Source organism: Myxine glutinosa, chromosome 1 (genome assembly GCF_964187855.1).
Source record: "Myxine glutinosa chromosome 1, kmMyxGlut1.1, whole genome shotgun sequence".
Classification (NCBI taxonomy): domain Eukaryota; kingdom Metazoa; phylum Chordata; class Myxini; order Myxiniformes; family Myxinidae; genus Myxine; species Myxine glutinosa.
The window spans coordinates 371456478-371480052 of record NC_136261.1 but is presented as its reverse complement, the minus strand read 5'-3'; the positions used below and the strand labels follow the sequence as shown (position 1 = coordinate 371480052).

The 23575-nt window shown below is 43.6% G+C and overlaps 1 protein-coding gene across 1 annotated transcript; it reads right to left on the bottom strand.

The window, feature by feature from the left end:
* Positions 1–5652: 5652 nt before the first annotated feature.
* On the bottom strand, positions 5653–6345 carry LOC144893271 (olfactory receptor 4X1-like). The gene has a single exon (XM_078783210.1). It carries the CDS (start codon positions 6343–6345, stop codon positions 5653–5655), a length of 693 nt encoding a protein of 230 aa, XP_078639336.1.
* Between the last annotated feature and the right edge of the window lie 17230 nt (positions 6346–23575).

Below are 23575 nucleotides of genomic sequence, written 5' to 3'. Positions count from 1 at the left end.
CTCTCACACTCTCTCCCTCTCTCTCTCTCACACTCTCTCCCTATCTCTCTCACACTCTCTCCCTCTCTCTCTCCCTCTCTCTCTCACACACACTCTCTCTCTCTCACACTCTCTCCCTCCCTCTCTCTCTCACACTCTCTCCCTCTCTCTCTCACACTCTCTCCCTATCTCTCTCACACTCTCTCCCTCTCTCTCTCACACACACTCTCTCTCTCACACTCTCCCCCTCTCTCTCTCACACTCTCTCCCTATCTCTCTCACACTCCCTCCCTCTCACTCTCCCTCTCTCACACACACACTCTCTCTCTCACACTCTCTCCCTCTCTCACACTCTCTCCCTATCTCTCTCACACTCTCTCCCTCTCTCTCTCCCTCTCTCTCTCACACACACTCTCTTTCTCTCTCACACTCTCCCCCTCTCTCTCTCACACTCTCCCTCTCTCTCTCTCACACTCTCACCCTCTCTCTCCAACACTCTCCCCCTCTCTCTCTCACACTCTCTCCCTCTCTCTCTCACACTCTGTCCCTATCTCTCTCACACTCTCTCCCTCTCTCTCTCACACTCTCTCCCTCTCTCTCTCACACTCTGTCCCTCTCTCTCTCACACTCTCTCCCTCTCTCTCTCTCTCACACTCTCTCCCTCTCTCTCTCACACTCTCCCCCTCTCTCTCTCTCACACTCTCCCCCTCTCTCTCACACTCTCTCCCTCTCTCTCTCTCACACTCTCTCCCTGTCTCTCACACTCTCTCCCTCTCTCTCTCACACTCTCTCCCTCTCTCTCTCACACTCTGTCTCCATCTCTCTCACACTCTCTCCCTCTCTCTCTCACACACTCTCTCCCTCTCTCTCTCTCACACTCTGTCCCTCTCTCTCTCACACTCTCTCCCTCTCTCTCTCACACTCTGTCCCTATCTCTCTCACACTCTCTCCCTCTCTCTCTCACACTCTCTCCCTCTCTCTCTCACACTCTGTCCCTCTCTCTCTCACACTCTCTCCCTCTCTCTCTCTCTCACACTCTCTCCCTCTCTCTCTCACACTCTCCCCCTCTCTCTCTCTCACACTCTCCCCCTCTCTCTCACACTCTCTCCCTCTCTCTCTCTCACACTCTCTCCCTGTCTCTCACACTCTCTCCCTCTCTCTCTCACACTCTCTCCCTCTCTCTCTCACACTCTGTCTCCATCTCTCTCACACTCTCCCCCTCTCTCTCACACTCTCTCCCTCTCTCTCTCACACACTCTCTCCCTCTCTCTCTCTCACACTCTGTCCCTCTCTCTCTCACACTCTCCCCCTCTCTCTCTCTCACACTCTCCCCCTCTCTCTCACACTCTCTCCCTCTCTCTCTCTCACACTCTGTCCCTCTCTCTCTCACACTCTCTCCCTCTCTCTCTCTCTCACACTCTCTCCCTCTCTCTCTCACACTCTCCCCCTCTCTCTCTCTCACACTCTCCCCCTCTCTCTCACACTCTCTCCCTCTCTCTCTCACACACTCTCTCCCTCTCTCTCTCTCTCACACTCTGTCCCTCTCTCTCTCACACTCTCCCCCTCTCTCTCTCTCTCACACTCTCCCCCTCTCTCTCACACTCTCTCCCTCTCTCTCTCTCACACTCTCTCCCTGTCTCTCACACTCTCTCCCTCTCTCTCTCACACTCTCTCCCTCTCTCTCTCACACTCTGTCTCCATCTCTCTCACACTCTCTCCCTCTCTCTCTCACACACTCTCTCCCTCTCTCTCTCTCACACTCTGTCCCTCTCTCTCTGACACTCTCTCACCACCAAGTGACAACACACCACACGAGCTGCTTGCCTCTGAAACACACCAAGCTAGCTGCTTCCTTATGGAATACACCAAGCTGGCTGCTTGCTTATGGAACACACTATGCTGGCTGCTTGCTTATGGAACACACCAAGCTAGCTGCTTGCTTATGGAACACACCACACTAGCTGCTTGGTTATGGAACACACCAAGCTAGCTGCTTGCTTATGGAACACACCAAGCTAGCTGCTTGCTTATGGAACACACCAAGCTAGCTGCTTGCTTATGGAACACACCACACTGCTGCTTGGTATGGACTTGCAAGTCATCCCATGTTGTGACCAAAATGGGGAAAATAAATAAACCACCCGACACCATCTTTCCCCCTCCATTCGGTCCAACGAAAACGGTGAGAAGAGTGAAGAACGAGATAATTTGCTTGTCCTTGTCCTCAGTGCCAAAACTCTGCACACCGAGGACGCTCTGTTTCTTGATCTTTCACATGATGTTGCCTTGAGTGCTCAACTTCGCGCACAGACAAAGCGGAGTCAAACAGATTACCAAATTCAACACCACCGGAAGCTCTTTTGGCGCCTTGAGTAGTTGGTTGTTTTTGACGTTTATTGCTTAATGATATACCATTTAAATTACATATTGGAGAATATACATTCCATATAATATCACCTGCTTTATTTTATAGTGCTGCATGTCATACGGGTATATCTTTTGAGAGAAACTAAACACACTAAAAGCAGCAATACACCGTCAATATCCGGGTTCAAGGTTCGATTTACCTACCACGCATGTGCAGCATCAGTAATTTCCATTATCGTTACTCGCAACGGTACCCGCCCTATGGGCGGGGCTTCAATTGGGAGGCCCAAATGAAAAGGCAAAATATCAGAAATTGAAGGCTTTTTTATTTTAAACGTTTCATATAAACATCCGTTGAATCATATCACATGCAAATCATCAAAATCTAAACAGTACACGGCGCCCATTTTGAAAAAAACTTGAATTCTGCAAAACGGAAGCGGCTGCTCCACGTCTTTCTCAGTTGCCCCTTTATGTGTGAAGAGTGCGCGCCGAATCTGTAACATGGAAGCCTGTTTCTCAGTCGCTTTTCACACGCTGCCGTGTTTCCACACGTTTATATAGGAAGAGTTCATCAGGAGTCGATCTACTCTCTACTGGGTACGTAGAATTTCAACAAAAGCCACATCACTGTTTATATCGGTAAATATTATTCCCTCGTGTTTGGGAAAATTGGAAAATTGGAAAAACCATATATCCTATTTTACTCCAGGGGGTCCCAGGATTACCCACCGAAAATATCGTTGCGGTCGGTTCAGCCGTTTTTTGCGGTACCTTCGAACTTTGTGCTGGACGGACTGACATTTGGTGAATTATAGTAAGATAACAAATGTAAAGCACGATTATAATCCCATTACGATTATCGAACAAAACTAATTTCAACTAATCCCCATCTTTGTTGCACAAAAACTGTATTTGCGGGACTTATATCCCGACGTGCAATGGCCTAACACTGCAAATACCAGCAGTTGCTTACTATCAACACTTTCCTGTTCCCCATCCTGTCATTGGTACTAAAAGTTTTTTTTACAGGTCTGGTGAAAAATGGCCTCATGGCTCAACCTCAATGGTTAAAGTGGTTGGCTTAAGAACCTAGGGTCTTGAGTTTGAGACCCTGTCGTGCCGTTGAATTAACACGAGGTGGGTTGATTCAGCCTGCCTGTCATCCTTCTGAGGTCAGAAAAATGAGTACTGGAGGAATGATTCAACCAGCCGCCAAAGACTGCATACGAAGCAGCACCAGTGGTTTACACAAACAAAGCAAACATTTCAATGAACGATGTCGAACGATGAAGAATTTATCGGAGATAGGAAACACTCAGCGACACTTGAAATCACCGACATGGCACTGAACAAAGCAATGCAAATGGTGACTAGCTCTTCCCTCCACTTTGTGCACGAACAATTAATCACAAACATTTCCAAAACCCTGTCTCCAGAAGCTACTCACATATGTGCTGGTTATTTATCTGGACAGACTCAAACTGCGCATTATATACCATGACATGGCTGCCTATCCAGAGCAGCTCGACATTCTCTGATCCCTGAAGAAATCTCACGGATGTACAAATGAAATTTGAAAAGTTTTAGCCTTCAATAAAAAGTCAAAAAAAACAACTGAGATTTTTGTCCAATTTTTAAATAATTTTTTGATAATCTAAAGCTTGTTTTTTTATTGCAGCTTAAATTAATGAATAATCACGTGTTTTCTTTTCTTTCTCGGCATGTCAAATAAATTTTCACACAATCATAATGCACAAGGGGGTCTATATCTCTTGTTGCAGTTATACACCAAGAGGAGGTTGCACTTTAACCTCTTCTTCCCTTCAAAAACAGTTTGAAGAATCTCCTATAAATATCATGTCAATCGGTTCCGAACCAGGTTCGGGAAAGTCCGGCAAAAATGCAAATGGCGTCTTCTGTCATCGAGCCGATATATGTAGCTTTTCGATGCTTCGGTTCCGAAATAAAACATTTGTGTTGGTGTTAAAGCCATTGACCAATAGTGGGATTACTGTTTATCGCTCTCACTGAAAATATCGTCAACAACGTACATATAGAATATAAATATAGGTACACATTATGTAAACTCATCAAACATCGCAAACATTCTGACTTGGCCGAAATCATGTCAAGCAACTCCAGCATCATTGCGATTTCAACCCTTTAACCTTGATATGTCAGGTAGGGAAGCACTCTCAGCCCACTCCTGTTTATCATGGTGATGGAGCTGGTAAGCAGGAAGGTAAACATGAGGGGTAGTATGGGATGGATGTTGTATGCAGACGATCTGGCTGTTTTGTTGCGGAGAGAAGGAGGGAGATGCAGGAAGTACTGAGGGAGTGAAATGAGGCATTTGAGAAACGGGCTGTTGAAAATGAGCATGGAGAAGGTGGAGGAGATGTGGGTTGGACAGCAGAGAAAATAAATGAATTTCAGGTTAGAGAGGAAGGATAGCAGACAAGGAAATAGGTTTGAGTGTCTGGGTAGAAGAGTGACTCGGGATGGTGATTCAGAGGCAGAGGTGCGGAGGAGGATTCATGTGTGTGCAGATGTGGGGAGGAGGGCTGAAGGTGTAATGGCAGACACAAAGATTTCAAGGGGATTGAAAGGAAAGGCTCTGATATTGTGTGTCATGCCAGCCTACCTGTATGGTCTGGAGACAGCAGCATTGTCAGAGATAACAACAGAGGATGCAGGTTTACGAGAAAAACTCGGTCAGGAGGATTGCGGGCGTGAAGAGGGTGGCTAGAAGGAGAATGGAGGAACTGAGGGAGAAAATTGGTGTGCAGATGAGCTTGATGGGGAGATTGGTGAAATGCCAGCTGAGATGGGCTGCACATTTGGTGTGGATGAGGAAAGACAGAATAGAAAAGAGAGTGGATAGGTTGAGAGAGCAAGGTGGAAGGAAAAGAGGTAGACCATGGTTGAGATGGGAGGATAGTGTGAAGAGGGATTTCAGAAAGGTGGAGGTGGTTGGAGAGTGGATATAGTTGGCTGAGGACAGAGGAGAGTGGAGGAGTATCGTGGTCTCGGCAGGGCAGACGCTTGGTTCCATCGGACCTCACCGCCCTTACAAATGGAAGAGGAGGAGAACAACAACATGTGTCCTCTAAAATTAATAAATCCCTCAAATCTATATTTTTCAGCTCGTCAACAGATTTTGACATTTCAAAAGAGCGCACTTTTTTTAAAAGAAATAATTCCATGACGATGGACATTTGACCATGGTGGAGTATTTAATCCACATTGGTTGAAATAATTTCACGAACACCACACGGATTTCCTGCGTCCGAAATCCAAAGATCAAGGGATGTAAGTTGCTGGTGTGACAATGGCGAAAAGGTCCAGGAACAATCCGTCCGCCGGATGGTTTAGTATATTTTTCATTCCCAAGATGAGAGTACACGTTACAAATTGCACTGATGTCACCATGAGCTGTGTAAGGCAAGTGTGCAGAGCTTTGACATTCGACTCCTTGCTCGAATTGCGGCATTTCCAGATGATGCAGCAAGTAGAGTACAATGCGGTAAATCCGGTTAAACCGAACACAAAAGACAAAATAACAGCAACGAAAATGGATCCGAAGTTGGTGTTCTCACAAGAGGAGCGAGCAACAGTTGAGGACAGGCACGCACTGTCGTGCACGATCACAGAGTCGTTACAAAACTCGAGGTACAACGTGACCAGAGGGCAACTGATGCTGAGGAAGATCCCGAGGATCTCCACCAGAAAGACGAGCTTCAGGGCGCTCTGCCTACTTGCCATCAGAGCGACATATGTGTACGGCCAAAACACCGCAAAATGTCGGTCGACGTACATGATCCAGGTGCTGAGGAACTGATGAACAAGCGCAAACTCCAAACAAAACATTTGCCACAGACATTCGATGAACGTGATCTCTATGCGATGTGCTATCGTGTTGCTAAGGACACAGGATATCCCAACGATTCCCCAGCACGCATCGGCTAGTGATGAAATGCTGATGTAGAGCAGCATGGGTTTGTGGAACCTGCGGGATGCACAGGATGTTATAATACCTGCGTTGAGGAGGAGTGAAAGGAATGCAAAGGAAGTAAAAATCCACATCAAAATGATCCTTCCTTCATCCAGAGAGAACTTCCACAAAATGACAGTACGCGGTGTCCGCACCACGGTTGTAGTGTTCATTGTTGTCTTCCTGCAACAGACACATTGTATTCACACATGAATTATTTTGATAAATGATTCCCATATTTGTACACCTGACAATGCTTTCCAAATCCCTCGGCCCTGCATTGTAAATATACTCCTTGTTGTTGAACTTCTCTTCCAACCTGTCTATGCTTGTCCTTTCTGCCATTGATCTAGCACAGCCCACAAATAGTTTTAGCATGGAAGGTTTTATTCCCCAACTAATTGGCTCCAGTCTCTGTCCGATGTGCACTGGCAGTTTTCGCTTGGATACATCTAATTAAGATTTAGAAGATAAGGCCAGTGCCTATAGAGGGCGTGAGACGTGGTTGGAAACCCCCATGACCCACAGGTAAACGGTAATTGGACGGAGGAACCTGGAAGACGAATTGGCACTTGCTGGTGATTAGCAACCGGCTGGAAGCGGTGTTTTCCCTGCTCAGTGTCCTCAGGTCCGGGAGGAACTCCAGGATTCATGTTTTCTCCCAGTAACCCCCCACTCCAGGATTCATGTTTCTCCCAGTAACCCCCCACTCCAGGATTCAGGTTCTCTCCCAGTAACCCCCAACTCCAGGATTCATGTTTTCTCCCAGTAAACCCCCACTCCAGGATTCATGTTTTCTCCCAGTAACCCCCCACTCCAGGATTCAGGTTCTCTCCCAGTAAACCCCCAACTCCAGCATTCATGTTTTCTCCCAGTAACCCCCCACTCCAGGATTCAGGTTCTCTCCCAGTAACCCCCCACTCCAGGATTCATGTTTTCTCCCAGTAAACCCCAACTTCAGGAATCATGTTCTCTCCCAGTAACTCCCCAACTCCAGCATTCATGTTCTCTTCCAGTAACCCCCTCCTGCTTAAACTTCCAATGTCCAGGCTGACTGTACAACCTCAACTCTTTTATGCTCACTTATCCCATCTTGGGAAGCACCTTCCAGAAGCGATTCTGTCCCACACCTCCCTGCAGTGCTTCAAGCAAGTAGTGCACCTCCACCTGTCATCCCGATCCTGACCCAACCATAAGGTCTTCATGTCCCCCAGCAAGGCAATAACCCCACCTCACGAAACCCAATTACTTGCTGATTTCAATGTTTCCTTAACTTTTCTCTCTTTCCTTACCTGTTCGTTTTATTCCCTTGCTCGTTGTGCGCCCGATCATTTCCCCACAACCTCAATGTAAATTTAACTTGTTCTTCAATGAGCCTCGCACTTGTGCAGGAAAACAAAAAGTCTAATAACTTGTAAGTATTGCCATATTTACTTGGGGTATTTAAAGTGTTATTGAAAAGACCTTTGAATAGCCCAAGTGTTGAAAACATCCCGATGTGTTTAATCTTTCAATATAATTACTATAATTGTATTTAATAATATAATCATAATAAATATGAGTTCCCTTAGAAGTAGCTTCAATGCAGGGGGAGCCCATTAGACCCATCAAATCTGCGCAATGTTTGCTAACCTATGGTTATTTGTCTGTACTCTATCCCTTTGTATGCTGAGCGTCAAGCAAGGAAGCAGCACGCACCATTTTAAAATCTCTGATATAACTTGTACGGGATTCGAACCGTGGATCCCCTCGGATTTAGAGAGGACGCTCCAACCATGATTACAAAACCCGAGATTAATTATGATGATGGAATGAGGGTTCGGTTAGATCACACCTGGACCCTCAAAATTGATTATGGTGGAAGAAATGTAACGACATAACAACCCCCCCCCCCCCAAACATAACAACCACTCCCCCCCCACCCCCACCCCCCCCACGTAACAACCACATAACAACGACATAACAACCATGACTGTATATATTGTGAGAAACCACCTTGTTCTCACCAAAATTAGTGCCCCGCCCACCACGTCACGTGACCTCCTTTCAGCCTCACGCGATTGGGTGGCTATTCGGCACGCGATTGGTGGACGGTGAGAGAGCGCGGCCGCCATCTTGTGCGACGGACGTGGCTCGAAGGCGTCGAGTGGAAAATAGAAAAAGGGATTTTCTTTAAGCCTCACGCCAGCCGAGTTGTGCTGATCGTTTATAGTTCTGTATTTTAAGAGTGAGTAACTCCGGAAGAGAACGAGTGATTCCCGGATATCGTAGATTGGAACTGTGAGTCATATTGCCTGCGTCGTGTTTGGAGCTTCTGGTGACGACAGTTCCTGCAGGCTTTGTGCGGTGTATTCCACTCTGTTACCATCCATGGTTTTTGTGATCGAGCCAATAAATCATCGTGCCTACCCCTAGAGGCCGATTAAAACACAGTTGTGTTTATTGAGTTCTCTTTGTCCACCCCGTGGACTACTTGAAGCCCGGACATTAACGTCCGTATTCCGTGCTGGAAGCATTTAACAGCCGGGATCGCGACAATATATATATATATATATATATATATATATATATATATATATATATATATATATATATATATATATATATACATATATATATATATATATATATATATATATAAGCAGTCACGTGAGAAAGTAAGTACACCCCATGTAAAGTCTTGACTTTTTCAACATATTTCAACATTCAGCTATTTGATCTTCATTTCAACAATATTGATAGATAAAGGTGATATAATATAACAAATATCATGAAACATTTACATTTTGTAGTCCATTGTATAATTTAAATAAACATAAATGCAAATTTCCCATGTGGAAAAAGTAAGTACACCCGACATTTATCACTACTTCAAATACCTCAAATTAGAATCAGGTGCACCAGCTCAGGTGCAAATGATTAGAACAACATTAGAGAGGATCTTGGAGGAACCTGTCTTATTTAAACCTCATACATTTAGTTTGGTTTGCTCTTTGTTGTTGAAGTGTGCGGCGTCACCATGCCGAGAACAAAAGAGCTCTGAGGCCTTCAGAAAAAAGGTTATAGATGCCAACGAGTCTGGGAAGGGATTTAAAAAGATCTCCAAACAATTTGAAATCAATCATTCGACTATTCGGAAGATCATCTACACGTGGAGAAGATTCCAAACAACTGCCAACTTGTTCAGGCCAGGCCGCCCCAGCAAGTTCAGCCCGAGAGCAGACCACAAGATGCTGAAAGAAGTCTCTAAGAACCCCAGAATGTCATCACGGGACCAACAGGTAGCTCTTGCCACTGTTGATGTCAATGTGCACGAGTCCACCATTAGAAAGACGCTACACAAATTTGATCTACATGGGAGGTGTGCCAGGAGGAAACCTTTGCTGTCCAGAAAGAACATCAGGGCAAGACTAAAGTTTGCCAATGAACACCTCGGCACAGACCAGCACTTCTGGAACAATGTGCTCTGGACAGATGAGTCAAAAGTAGAGCTATTTGGCCACAGTACCAGAAGACATGTTTGGCGAAAACCAAAGACAGCATTTAACCACAAGAACCTGATACCAACTGTAAAGCATGGTGGTGGAAATATTCTGGTTTGGGGCAGCTTTGCTGCATCAGGGCCTGGGCAGCTCACCATCATAGAATCCACTTTGAATTCTTCATTGTACCAGAGGGTGCTTGTGGATAATGTGAGGCCATCTGTCGGAAAGTTGAAGCTCAACCGAAGGTGGACCTTGCAAAATGACAATGACCCTAAACATACCAGTAAATCCACCAAGGAATGGCTGAAAAGAAAGAAATGGAGGGTTCTGGAATGGCCAAGTCAAAGCCCGGGTCTAAATCCCATCGAGATGTTGTGGTGGGATTTGAAACGAGTTGTGCATGCAAAAAACCCCTCAAACATCGCACAGCTGAAAGAATTCTGCATGGAGGAGTGGGCAAAAAATTGAGGCAAAAAAAACAAATTTGCCGCTTCCCCAAAAGTGCAGCTCAGGTCGCCCCCACCCCTTGCTATGCCAGGGTTGGGGTGCATTATTTTTCAGGTTCATTTTCAGTTTGATTCAACAAAAAACTAAAATGGCATTCGGTAGAGTCCATGCTGTCATGGGCAAAAATATTGGCACTTTTGCACTTTTTTCAAATAATGCACCATTTCTTCCAGAAAATTGTTGAAATTAAAAAATATTTTGGTGTCCACACATGTATTTCTTTGGTTTGCAGTGGAAAAGCTGAAATTTAGTTGTTGGTTGAACAACAACAACAACAACAACAAAAAGCTGACATTACTAAATCTTAGCTTATTACAGAGAAATCCAAAAATGATCCGGATGATATTATTGGCACCTTTTAGAAGTTGTTAGAAATAAACATATTTCAAGCAGGTGATTCTCCTTTACTTTGGAATTGAACTCACCCGCGGTGAGTTGCAGGTGCCTGCAATATAAAAATCACTCATTCAACCAGTTTGAATAGCATAGGCCAAAAGGCATAAACCAAATTAGCATCGGCCAGCATAGTCCAAAAGGTCAACATAGGCCAAAAGTCAACAACCATTTCGTATTTCTAAAATCCTCTATTTTCATCCGATTGACTTGAAATTTTAATCGGATTTTCATTTCAGCTAACTGAATTCAACCACCACCTATTTTTGAGATCAGCATAGGCCAAAAGGTAAACATAGGCCAAAGGTCAACCACTTTTTCAAGTTTCTAAAATCCTCAATTTTCATCCAATTGACTTGAAATTTGAAAGGGATTTACATATCGGCTAACTAAATTCAACCACCAACTACTTTTGAGATCAACATAGGCCAAAGGTCAACAACAACTTCAAATTTCTAAAATCCTCAATTTTAATCCGATTGACTTGAACTTTGAATGGGATTTACATGTCAGCAAACTGAATTCAACCACCAACTATTTTTTAGATCACCATATGCGAAAAGAGCAACATAGGCCAAAGGTCAACAACAATTTAAAATTTCTAAAATCCACAATTTTCATCCGATTGACTTGATATGTTTATAGTATTTACATGTCGGCGAACTGAATTCAACCACCAACTATTTTTGAGATCAGCGTAGGCCAAAAGGTCAACATAGGTCAAAGGTCAACCACTTTTTTTGGAATTTCTGAAATCCTCAATTTTGATCCGATTGACTAGAAATCTTAATAGGATTTGCATAACAGCTTATTGAAACCAAACAGCAACTATTTTTGAGGTCAACATAGGCCAAAAGGTCAACATAGGCCAAAGGTCAAACAGTTTTTCAAATTTCTCTAAAATCCTCAATTTTCATCGGATTGACTTAAAATTTGAAAAGGATTTACATATCGGCTAACTGAATTCAACCACCAACTATTTTTGAGATCAACATTGGCCAATACGTAAATATAGGCCAAATGTCAACCACATTTTTTCAAATTTCTAAAATCCTCAATTTTGATCCGATTGACTAGAAATCTTAATAGGATTTGCATAACAGCTTATTGAAACCAAACAGCAACTATTTTTGAGGTCAACGTAGGCCAAAAGGTCAACATAGGCCAAAGGTCAAACAGTTTTTCAAATTTCTCTAAAATCCTCAATTTTCATCGGATTGACTTAAAATTTGAAAAGGATTTACATATCGGCTAACTGAATTCAACCACCAACTATTTTTGAGATCAACATTGGCCAATACGTAAATATAGGCCAAATGTCAACCACATTTTTTCAAATTTCTAAAATCCTCAATTTTCATCCGATTAACTTGAAATTTGAATGGGATTTTCAGATCAGCTAACTGAATTCAACCATAAACTATTTTTGAGGTCAACATAGGCCAAAAGGTCAACATAGGGCAATTGTCAACAACCATTTCAAATTTCTAAAATCCTCAATTTTCATCCGATTAACTTGAAAACTGACTATAGTCCGTGGGCTGAGTAGGGTTTACATGCACCCCCCCCCCCCCCCCACAACTTAACTTCCCGGGTATGTCCATGTACCCCCCACCCTAGGGGTTAGGAAAAACCATGTTAACAGAAAAAAAACTCATTCCCAAGGTACCTCCCACGCATATTTTGATGTTACCCCCCCTTTGTCAGTGATTTACGAAAATTAGGGGTAGGCGAAATTCAAATGGCCATAACCTTTTACCTCGTCATCCTATTGTTGCATATGACCCCTCAAAATGTTTGTCCTGGGACACTCTTTACAATGATATGTGTTATATGCAAATGAGGTCACTAATGAGGTCACCAGAGGTCAAACTATGAGGGAATGAGTTTTTTTCTGTTAACATGGTTTTTCCTAACCCCTAGGGTGGGGGGTACATGGACATACCCGGGAAGTTAAGTTGTGGGGGGGGGGTGCATGTAAACCCTACTCAGCCCACGGACTACTAGGATTTGCATATCAGCTTACTGAAACCAACCCCTAACTATTTTTGAGATCAACATAGGCCAAATGTCAACCACTTTTCATCAAATTTCTAAAATCTTCAATTTTCATCCGATTGACTTGAAATTTGAATAGGATTTTCATCTCAGGCAACTGAATTCAATCACTAATTATTTTTCAGGTCAAAAGGATGCTCTACCGAGTGCCACTCCACTTTGTTCTGTTTTGCCAAGTGTCGCTCTGTGAGTGATTTTTCATTTGTATGTTTTTTTGTGACCAAAATATCCTCCTCTTCTTCAAATTAAATTAACCCACAAAACACAGTCTGTGAACTCTTAATTACGTAATGTTGGAATATACCTTTTTACTCTTTAGACTGCTGAGACCCATCAGACCTTTGAAGACCATTTAAGTCCCCCAAGACCCTTGAGACCACCAAGACCCCGAAAGACCCAAAATAACATGAAGACCCAAAAGTCCCTTAAAGACACGGAATACCCAAAATACCCTTAAAGATCCAAAGGACCCAAAACACCCAAAATACCAAAAAGACCCGAAGACCCAAAATACCCAAAAGATCCTGAAAGATTCAGAAGAACCAAAAGACCCTTAAGACCAAAAAGCCCCTGAAGACCCTAAAGACTCCGAAGACACCAAAGACCCCAAAGACCCTGAAGAAACCGAAGACCCAAAACACTCCAAAGACCCAAAATACCCTAAAAGGCCCTGAGGCCCCAAATGGCCCCGAAGACCCAAACAACCCTGAAGATACAAAACACCCTGAAGACACAAAAGACCACGAAGACCCAAAATACCCCAAATACCTAAAACACCCTGAAGACCCCAAAACATCCTGAAGACCCAAAACATCCTGAAGACCCAAAACACCCTCATGACCCCAGATACCCTTAAATACCCCGAAGACCCAAAACACCCTAAAATACCCCAAATAACCAAAATACCCCAAACACCCTTAAATACCCAGAGGAACCAAATGACCCTTAAGATCCAAAAGCCCCTGAAGACTCGAAGACCCAAAATACCCAAAAGACCCCTAAGACCCAAAACACCCCAAAGACCCAAAATACCCTTAAAGGCCCAGAGGATCCAAAAGACCATGAAGACCCAAATGGCCCCAAAAACCCAAAGACCCTGAAGACCCAAAACACTTTGAAGACCCAATACATCCCCAAAGACCCAAAACACACTGAAGACCCAAAAGACTCTTAAATACACTGAAGACCCTGGAGACCCTTAACACCCAAAATACCCCAAAGCCCAAACCTCAAGATGCTGAAAGACCCCAAAGACCCAAAATATCACAAATACCGAAAAGACCCTTAAAGACTCAGAAGACACAAAATACCACAAAGACCCTTAAAGAACCAAAATACCCTGAAGACAAAAAACACCACGAAGATCCAAAAGACACTTAAAGACTCTGAAAAACCAAAATACCCCAAAGACCCTCAAAGACCCAGAGGCACCAAAATACCCAAAAGACCCTGAACACCCAAAACACATTGAAGACTCAAAATACCCTGAAGACCCCCAAAGAGCCCAAAGACCCAAAATACCCCAAAGACCCAAAAGACCCAAAAGACCCCAAAGAGTCAAAAGACCCAAAACACCCTGAAGACCCAAAATACACTTAAAGACACAAAGGACCCAAAAGACCCAAAATTCCCTGAAGACCCAAAACACCCAAAACACCAAAATACCTAAAAGACCCTGAAGACCAAAAAGACCCCAAAGATCCTTGAAGACTCAGAGGAACCGAAATATCGTCAAGACCCAAAAGTCCCTGAAGAACCAAAGGACCCTGAAGACCCAAAAGACTCTGAAGACCCGAAAGACCCTGAATACCCCAAAGACCCAAAACAGCCCAAAGACCCAAAATACCCTTAAAGGCCCAGAGGGTCCAAAAGACTCTAATGACACAAATGCTCAGAAGACCCAAAATACCCTGAAAACCAAAAAGACCCTGAAGACACAAAACACCCAGAAGACCCAAAACTCCTGCCGGTGCTCCTGCCTCACACCTAGCTCGGCTACACGCTCTTGAAACCAAAGCTTTCAGAATCATTGGAATCTCCCGCGATGAAGCTATCTCCGAGGGCCTTTCACTCACTCACCGCAGGCAGTTAGGTGGTCTTTCTGTCTTCTACCGACTCCTCTCCGGTCTTGCTCCCCCAGCTCTAGCTGTGCTCTGTCCCCCAAATATTCCTACAGGTCACTCAAGATCTGCCAGCAACCCTTTTATGGTTAAACTGCCGAAATCTCGGCTCTCTGCTCACCTTCACTCTTTCATTCCTCTTTTCTCCCGCCTCTGGAACAAACTCCCTCACTCTCTTCAATCCCACTCCTCCCTCCAGGTCTTTAAAACAGCTGTTCACCACCATCTCTTATCTTCCCCCATCCAAAACCTTGATCTTTTCTACCCCCGCTAATTCACCCCAGATCCACTTTTCTTGAAATTCCAACTTCTTTCCTGGAAGTCCTTGCAGTGTCCATGTGTTTTATACCTCTCCCACCCCCCTTTCCCATGCCCCCCCCAATGCCCTCTCCCTCCCACAGATCTCTCGATGTCCCTGCTCTCAAATATTGTATTTGTGCCCTTCCCCCTCTCTCCCCATCTTGTCTACCGCTCCCCTTATTATATGTTTTATGTGTCGGTTTGTCTTTCTGTGTGATTAATGTTAGCTTTTCACGAGCCTCGATCTTGTATACAACACACACAAAAAAAAAGACCCAGAGGAACCAAAAGACCATTAAGACCTAAAAGCCCCTGAAGACCACGAAGACCCAACAGACCCTGAACACACCGAAGACCCAAACCACCCCAAAGACCCAAAATACCCTTATAGGCCCAGAGGATTCAAAAGACCCCGAAAACCCAAATGGCCCGAAGACCCAAAATACCCAAAACACAATGAAGACCCAAAAGAACCTGAAGACCCAAAAGACACCGAATACCCAAAACACCCTGAAGACTCAAAACACCACAAAGATCCAAAACATCCTGAAGACCCAAAACACCCTGAAGACCCAAATACCCTGAAATACACTGAAGACCCCGAAGACCCTTAAAGACCCAGAGGCACCAAAAGACCCAAAATATCCCGAAGGCCCAACCCACCATCACCACCATTAACCCCCACCCACCATTCCCGCCATCCCACACTCCCTGAGAAAGCAGACATGGTCAAAGATGCCTACCCCTCTGAAACGACGCGTGGTGAGGCATGCGGAGCGCACGAGTCACGCTCGTGTATGCAGTTCAGCATGTAAAAAGGCTGTGATGAATATTCCTTTAACACTCTCCCTTTGCACGTCCTCATTTTATTGTTCCCCAATTCTTTCATTGTACACCGCACCTTTCCGATGCCATCTCCAGGCGCTGCATAACGTCATTGCTGGGCACCGAAGCGGGCTCGGCAATAACGCACGCTGAAAGGGAGTACTCAGTTTTCACTCTGGTTGTTTTCTTGTTTTTTTTCGTTTTCTTTCTTGGTTGTCCTGGCGATATCTCAGCCATCCTTTGAGCTAGGAAGCTGAAATTTCGGCACAATAGTGAGCAAGTACTTTGTCCAAAACAATATTTTTTGTTTTTTGATTAATCAATTAATTGAGGAGTTATTTAATTATTAGCGATTAATTAAATACTTTTCCATTTCCTTTCCCTTCTGGCCATTATCTCAGGCACCTTTTGAGTTAGGAAGCTGATATTTGGACATGCCAATGACCAAGTGATTTGGCTGCAAAGGCTCTTTTTGATTTATTGATTAATCAATTAATCAATTAATCGATTATTTATTTAATTATTAGATTAATGACTAATTTTTTTTTATTACAGATTCTGATGACATGGTGGTGGTTTATGTGTTCTATGAGCGAATTGATGAATTATTTCATTTTTTATGATTATTATTTATTTATTTTCATTATTAATTAATTTATATATTTTATTTCTCATTTGGCAATATCTCAGGCACCTTTTGAGCTAGGAAGGTGATATTTGGACATGACAATGACCAAGTGATTTGGCTGTAAAGGGTATTTTTGATTTATTGATTAATCAATTAATCGATTAATTATTTATTGATTAATCAATTAATTATTTAATTTTGTTATTAATGACCTATTTAATTAAATTTCTAAAAGTTACATCTTCGGATGAAGCATTAGTGGTTTATTTGTGCTATTAGCCAATTGAGTAAGAAAATATTTTATGATAATATTTTATTGATTTTAATCATGCAATTAATCAATCAAATATTGTGCACCTCTCCCTCCAAATACAGTCTCTATGAGATGCACGGCGGTATTGGCGGGTGAAGTTCTTTAAAAGTGGAATTCAAGTGGAAAATTAGCGAAATTCATCCAATAAAGATATCAAGCCACAGAGCTCACAAAATGTTGGTTGATGCTTTCATAGCTGGAACCAATATGGGGGAGTTCTGAACATGAGGTTTGAATCAACGTTAACCATTTTTTTTATACATAGTATCGATATATAATCAAAGCAGATCACCCAAGATGTAAAAAATGTGATCCTGTGTAAAAAGGAAATTTTCCAGATATAAATCTAGCAAATACTCTCTGTTCCCTCAGTGCCGAAAAAAAGGCCTGAATCAAAATGTCAGCTTAAGATCCCCACAATGGGAAAGTGAGCTGACAAATAAAAAGCCTTTTTTGTTTTTTTTCATGATAAGCACCCCGTTAATAATCTTCAAAAGGGGTGTTTTAATTTACCCAAATACACAGTTTTCATTCACGCACTCACTTGGAGGTCCCTTAATATGCATGCAAAGTTTTGGGTCGCTAGGTTTCATGGTTTTGAAGTTATGGAGGTCACACACACACTTATTATTATAGATAAACCTTTTACCATTACCCCAGATACCAACATACCACCTTAAATTTATTATTTTGTACACTTCACCAACCATCTCCACAAACACTGCACACTCAACTTTGAATTCCTTATTTATGAAATACATTTTTACGATCTCCACTACCAATAAACAACTTTGAACGAATACATATACACTCAACCCTCGGCTATCGCGCCTAATTGGTGCCGCCATCGGTGCGCGTTAGCCGAAATTGCGATAGCCGAACTGAAGAACGTATGGTAATAATTCTAATTGGTGCCAGGACCCCCAAGTTGACCACATATTTAACCTATTTTTGCCACTTTTTTTACCAAGTGTTTCTACCATATAAAGAAACATTTACATATAAAGAAACATTAAAACAAGAATCACAATATGTAAATAAAAATAAAATGATAAAAAAAGTACTTTCTTTAACCATTTTATTTGCTTTTTGGGGACGATGAGGGGCTTAGATGGTTGGGTAGGTTCCCAGGCTTGGGTGGAGTCTTATTGACCACTGGATTTACCACTGGCTGGATCAAGGAAGTCGTGTTTGGTGGCAAAAACTCGACCTTCACATTAGGATGCTCGGCCCTTAGAAGTGGCGAATGTCCAGGGGCATTGTCGAGGAGCAGGAGAATGTTCAACCTTATGTTTTGGGACTTGCAAAAATCCTCAACCTCGGGAATGAATGCCTCCTTGAGCCAGTCCTGGGAAAGTTTGGCCGACATATACCCCTTCTTTGATGTCAACCAGTGCACATTTAATTTGTTCATGTTGCATCCTTTGTAGGCCCTGGGTCGTTTAGCTCGATGCACAACTGTGGGTTTAAGGCGGCATGTTCCTGACGCATTCATAGCCAACAGCAGGGTGAAACGCTCCTTTATGGCCTTCCTTCCACGAACTTTGGCTGACTTGTAGTGATAAATGTTCGCCGAGGCATTGCTTTCCAATAGAAATTGGTTTCGTCCATATTAAAAATTTGATCGGGAGTGGACTGGCCTTCATCAAGAATATTTTTTAGAGATTCAGGGTACTCGCGGGCTGCAGACTTGTCCCCACTTGCCGCCTCGCCAGATATCTTCACACTTTTCACTTTATGACGGGACATGAACTTATCCACCCACCCTTTGGATGCAAGAAAGACTGGAGGTTGTTGCACACCCATCTTACGAGCCACAGCAGCATAAATGTCCTTGGCAGTGTCCATAATTTCACGAGTATCAATCGCCAAGTTTCGATTTGCTTGCCTCTCCGGATATCGTCCGAGTAATTGTTCTGTCTTGAGGAGCAATTGATTACGGCTTCGCATAGCTTGGGCACCTGCTTCTGATGAGGCAAGATTCATATGGGCCTTGATATGGTCACGGTTTTGGTAAATACCTCGCACTGTTGACTCATTTATCCCAAATTTCTTTCCAACACTTCGCTTTGTTTCACCATTGTCGATCAACTGCACAATTTCGCATTTCTGAGCGTAAGTTAAGTTCTTCCTCTTCTTGATTTCCCTTGCAGGTGCCGCTGCATTACGCTGGGCAATGGTGGGGGCTCGGGGTCGGGGTATATCGGCCATTGTTATATCACAAAAAAAAGGTTTAGACACTGCTCTTACAGTACATACAGTATTCACTCTGAGGCGACGCACACTTGAATGGCGCCGGGCGGACAATCACAGTGCTCCTGACGTCCTGACGTCACAACCAATCAGCACGTGAATCACCCAACGCTCGGTGATGACGTAGCACCCGGACTGTTTGATTTCCCCCCCCCCCCCCCCCCACCATTTCCGGTGCGCTATAGCGCGTATTTGGGGCGCGATAGTCGTGTTTGTGCAGTTTTTTAGGTAGCCGCGATAGCAGATAAACGCGATAGCTGAGTTCGCGATAGCCGAGGGTTGAGTGTACAATGACATTCTAGACGAGTGTGTGCTTCCAACTTTGTGGGTTGGCATCAGGAAGAGCATCCGGCCATAAAAACATTGCCTCAAACGGGAACCATGATTGTCATGGGGCACGCAAGGCTAACCCTCGCTATAGCAGAGAAAATGGCCTTAAAACGATCATTCATTCATTTTCATTCAACTTTGTGGTAACAGTTTGGGGAAGGCCCTTTCCTGTTTCAGCAAGACAATGGCCCCATTCACAAAGCAAGGTACAAACAGAAATGGTTTTGTCGAGATTGGTGTGGAAGAACTTGACTGGTCTGCTCAGAGCCCTGACCTCAACCCCATCGAACACCTTTGTGATGAATTGGAACGCCAACTGCGAGCCAGGCCTAATCGCTCAACATCAGTGCCTGACCTCACGAATGCTCTTGTGGCTGAATGGAAGCAAATCCCTTCAGCAATGTTCCAACATCTGGTGGAAAGCCTTCCCAGAAGAGTGGAGGCTGTTATAGCAGCAAAGGGGGACCAACTCCATATTGATGCCTATTATTTTAGAATGAGATGTGTGATGTTCGGGTGTCCGCATACTTTTGGTCATGTAGTGTATATATTGCAAATGGTGGGAGTGCAGATGGTGCAACATGAGGTGCTGAGATCGAGAGAGAGAAGAGTGGAGAAAGAGATCGATGGGGGAGAGGTGTTGTTTGTCAAAGAGGGCCAAGTGGTCAGAGGTGGAAAGAGGAGGAGGTGGAAACCAAGAGGGCTGTCACATGTTTGTGATTGGCAGGTGGTGGCAGACCTAAAGCCACACTAAAGTAGTCCCAGAAGAGATCTGTGTGACAAGATTGTGGCTTCACATTGTCATCTTGTCAGGTGCAACAACACAAGTCATCTTAGGGGAATTTGTCTGTACCTTGGGAAGAGAACATGGAGGAGGTGCACGAGAGGAAGAGCGGAAAGTACAGTGAGCTGGAGGCAGAGTTTCGGGATAAGGGTTGGCGAGTTTCCTTTCAGACATTTGAGGTGGGGTGTAGAGGGTATATTGGCAATTCCTTTTCTGCATTTCTTGCTCGGATTGGAGTGTGTGGTGCAGAAAGACGGAGGATGGGTGAAAGCGTGGCCCAGGTTGCCTTGAAAGGCTCACTTTGGATTTTGAGGAAGTTTATGGATGCACGTGGAACGGCGGAGGTTGAGGTTGTAGTTCATTTCAGCCTAAAGGGGCAGGGACTGAGCATGGAAGAGAAATGGAGATGTGTGTGTGTGTGTGTGTGTGTGTGTGTGTGTGTGTGTGTGTGTGTGTGGTTTTGCATGAAGGTGTTTTTGTTTGAGTGGTGAATGCTGTAAGGGTAGGTGGTCGGTTCGTTAGGGGTGATTTTTTTTGGTGTGTGAGTGAGTGGGTGAGGGGCTATGGATTCTGGGAATGGAGGTGCTTTTGTTGTTGTATTCTTTGTTCTCACTGGCTGGGGGTGGGGGTATGTACGCATCCAGGTGTAGTTGCTGCATGTGGATGTGTATGTGCCCCTGCCGGCCCACCTTATGTGCCCCTGCATGTCAAATCTAAATTTCTTGAGTAAAAAGCAATAATAACAAATTTGACTTCACTGTTCCAATACCTATGGAGGGCACTGTATATTTATCTGGTTGTTTAGTTGGTGATTTGCATGTAAAATCTATACATCCCATTTTAAGGTGTGGTTGGGGGTGTGTCCTCGATGAGTATTTTCATCCTTGTTCATTTTATTTTCCCTCATTGTACCTTATTATTTATCATTACCTTTAAATGATAACATCGGCATCGTTCAGGAGAAACAGAGTGATATTGAGAAAAGAGAGCAATGAAAATAATGACGTCACAACCATCATTTCTCCATCTTTGTGACTTTAGACAGGGAAAACAACTTCAAAAGATGATGTGGAATTTCCACAAGTGTTTGTTAAAGAACCAAGTGGAAGGTGAGAGAGAGTTTGTGATGAACTTGAAAACTGGAATAAGATCGAATAGTCACTGCGAGTAAATGACGTCATGCATTCTTCCGAAATGACGTAACAAAACTGATATACCTGCTTTGCCTCCTGGTTGGTTGTCTGATCGTTGTCCAGATTGAACGCTTCTTCCTCACGAGAGGTAAGGGATATATGGTTCTGTTACTGGATCGTGAAATAAATAACAAAGTATGTTTTGTTTTAATTTGAAATGTTGATAACCATGTTTGTTGCATCATAAAGGAGAAGATACATTTATAAATAATTATGAGCACATTATTTAAATATTTTTTTCCAGAGTCTTTTTGAAAAGATCTTTTCCAAGTGGAAATAATCCACAAAGTTGGGAATGTCAAACTCGGTGGTGTAATGGAGTGTCGGCTCTGAATCTGGGAGGTGGGAAGTTCAAACCCCATCCGGGTCATACAAAGAGTTTGTAATTGGTTCGAGCTGCTTCCTTTCTTCGCGCTCAGTATTTAAAAGGATGGAGCATGGACAACGCTGGGAAGGCAATGGCAAACCACCCAGTATAACCTACACCAATAATCTGTTCCGGCATCACCCATGCTCTGTAAAACGTATGGGACACAAATCAAAAAAGTGGGAAATCTTACATTGGTGTAAATCCGTGTAAACATTGATTAACATGTGATTCCTCACACTAGAAAGTTCATACTTGGTTGGGAAAACGATTGGAGTGTGTGAGGGTGTGTGAGGGTGTGTGAGGGTGTGTGAGGGTGTGGGAGGGTGTGTGAGGGTGGGGGACAGTGTTATTAAACCATGTAAGTGGCAATGGCAGTTTTTCTGGTTTTCCCTGTTTGTGTTTCTGTTTTATTAATTTATTTTTCCATTTGGTTCCTGAGGCTGATTTATAACTCACTGTTTATGCCAAATGTCTCCTTCACTCAACTTGTACGTGAGGATCACACAAGGCCTTACACAAGGAATTTCAACACAGGAGGAGACCACGAGGCCCATCAAGCCTGCACAATCGTGCAAACATCCTTGTACCACTCGACCTGTCTACCACTTAGAGTCATTGCCTCAGTAGTCGTTCATTTGGTTGTTGTGGACAATAATTCAAAAGCAATGGAGGTCACGATCTATTCCCAACCTGGGGGAATGCCACTTGTTTTCCAGCTCTCTGAGTTTTTGTTTCTCACACTTAATTTAGTGAAAATACCACGGAGTGTGAAAACGAATCTTCACAGATTGTGACGTGGCAGGTACATGGACATTCAACAAGGTGCAAGAACAGAGTTGTGGCGGTATTTGCCTGTTATTATGTTTAACATTTGCCATATACTTTTCATATCTCCCATATAAACCACAATGTCAGTTTGTGTGTTTGCACAGATGTCTGTCCCCCTTCATAAGGGAAGGTTTTAAAGGCCAATCTTTTAACACCAATATGTGTTCACTGGGGTCTATTTTTGAAGAAAAAACAAACTCGAAAAGCATTTTCCATAAAAGATTAATTATGTCTCTTCTACGAGAATTGTAGACGGTGTCTTGCACAATGAGACTCAAGGGCGGTGTACAAATGTGTTATTTTAAACAATGAATACAAGGCGTGCAGAGTAAAACGAATGTTCATTTACGTCCGTATGATGTTTAATACGTAAAAAGATGCAAGTACACCTTGCCACTAGGCCGAGGCTTCAGACTTTGGCACGCTCATGAGGCTGCACCACTGAATAAACTGTTCCAAGCCATCATTTTTGATGGGCTTTTATACTCGAACATAATAACTGCCTTCTGCTTTTCATTGATAGCATTCATTCCCTCTCTGCTCTACCACCCTGTTCTCTCTGCCTCTGGGTTATATTTAACACCATCCATATTTGCTCCTTCCTCCTCCTTTTTATTTTTTATATTCATGGTCAAGGCTCGCGGAAGAGCAAGAACACTGAACGGATCATGATGCAACAGAACAAAAAGAACATCAGAAAGAGGGGGGATACACAAACAGCAGGGCTGAAGGGGGAAATGGAAAGAGACTCGGACAAACACTGGGAGGTGGGGAGGAAAGACTGAGTAGGGGAGTATGCATGCGGTGGACAAGATGGATAGTAAAGGTCTTTTTGGTATTTGAAG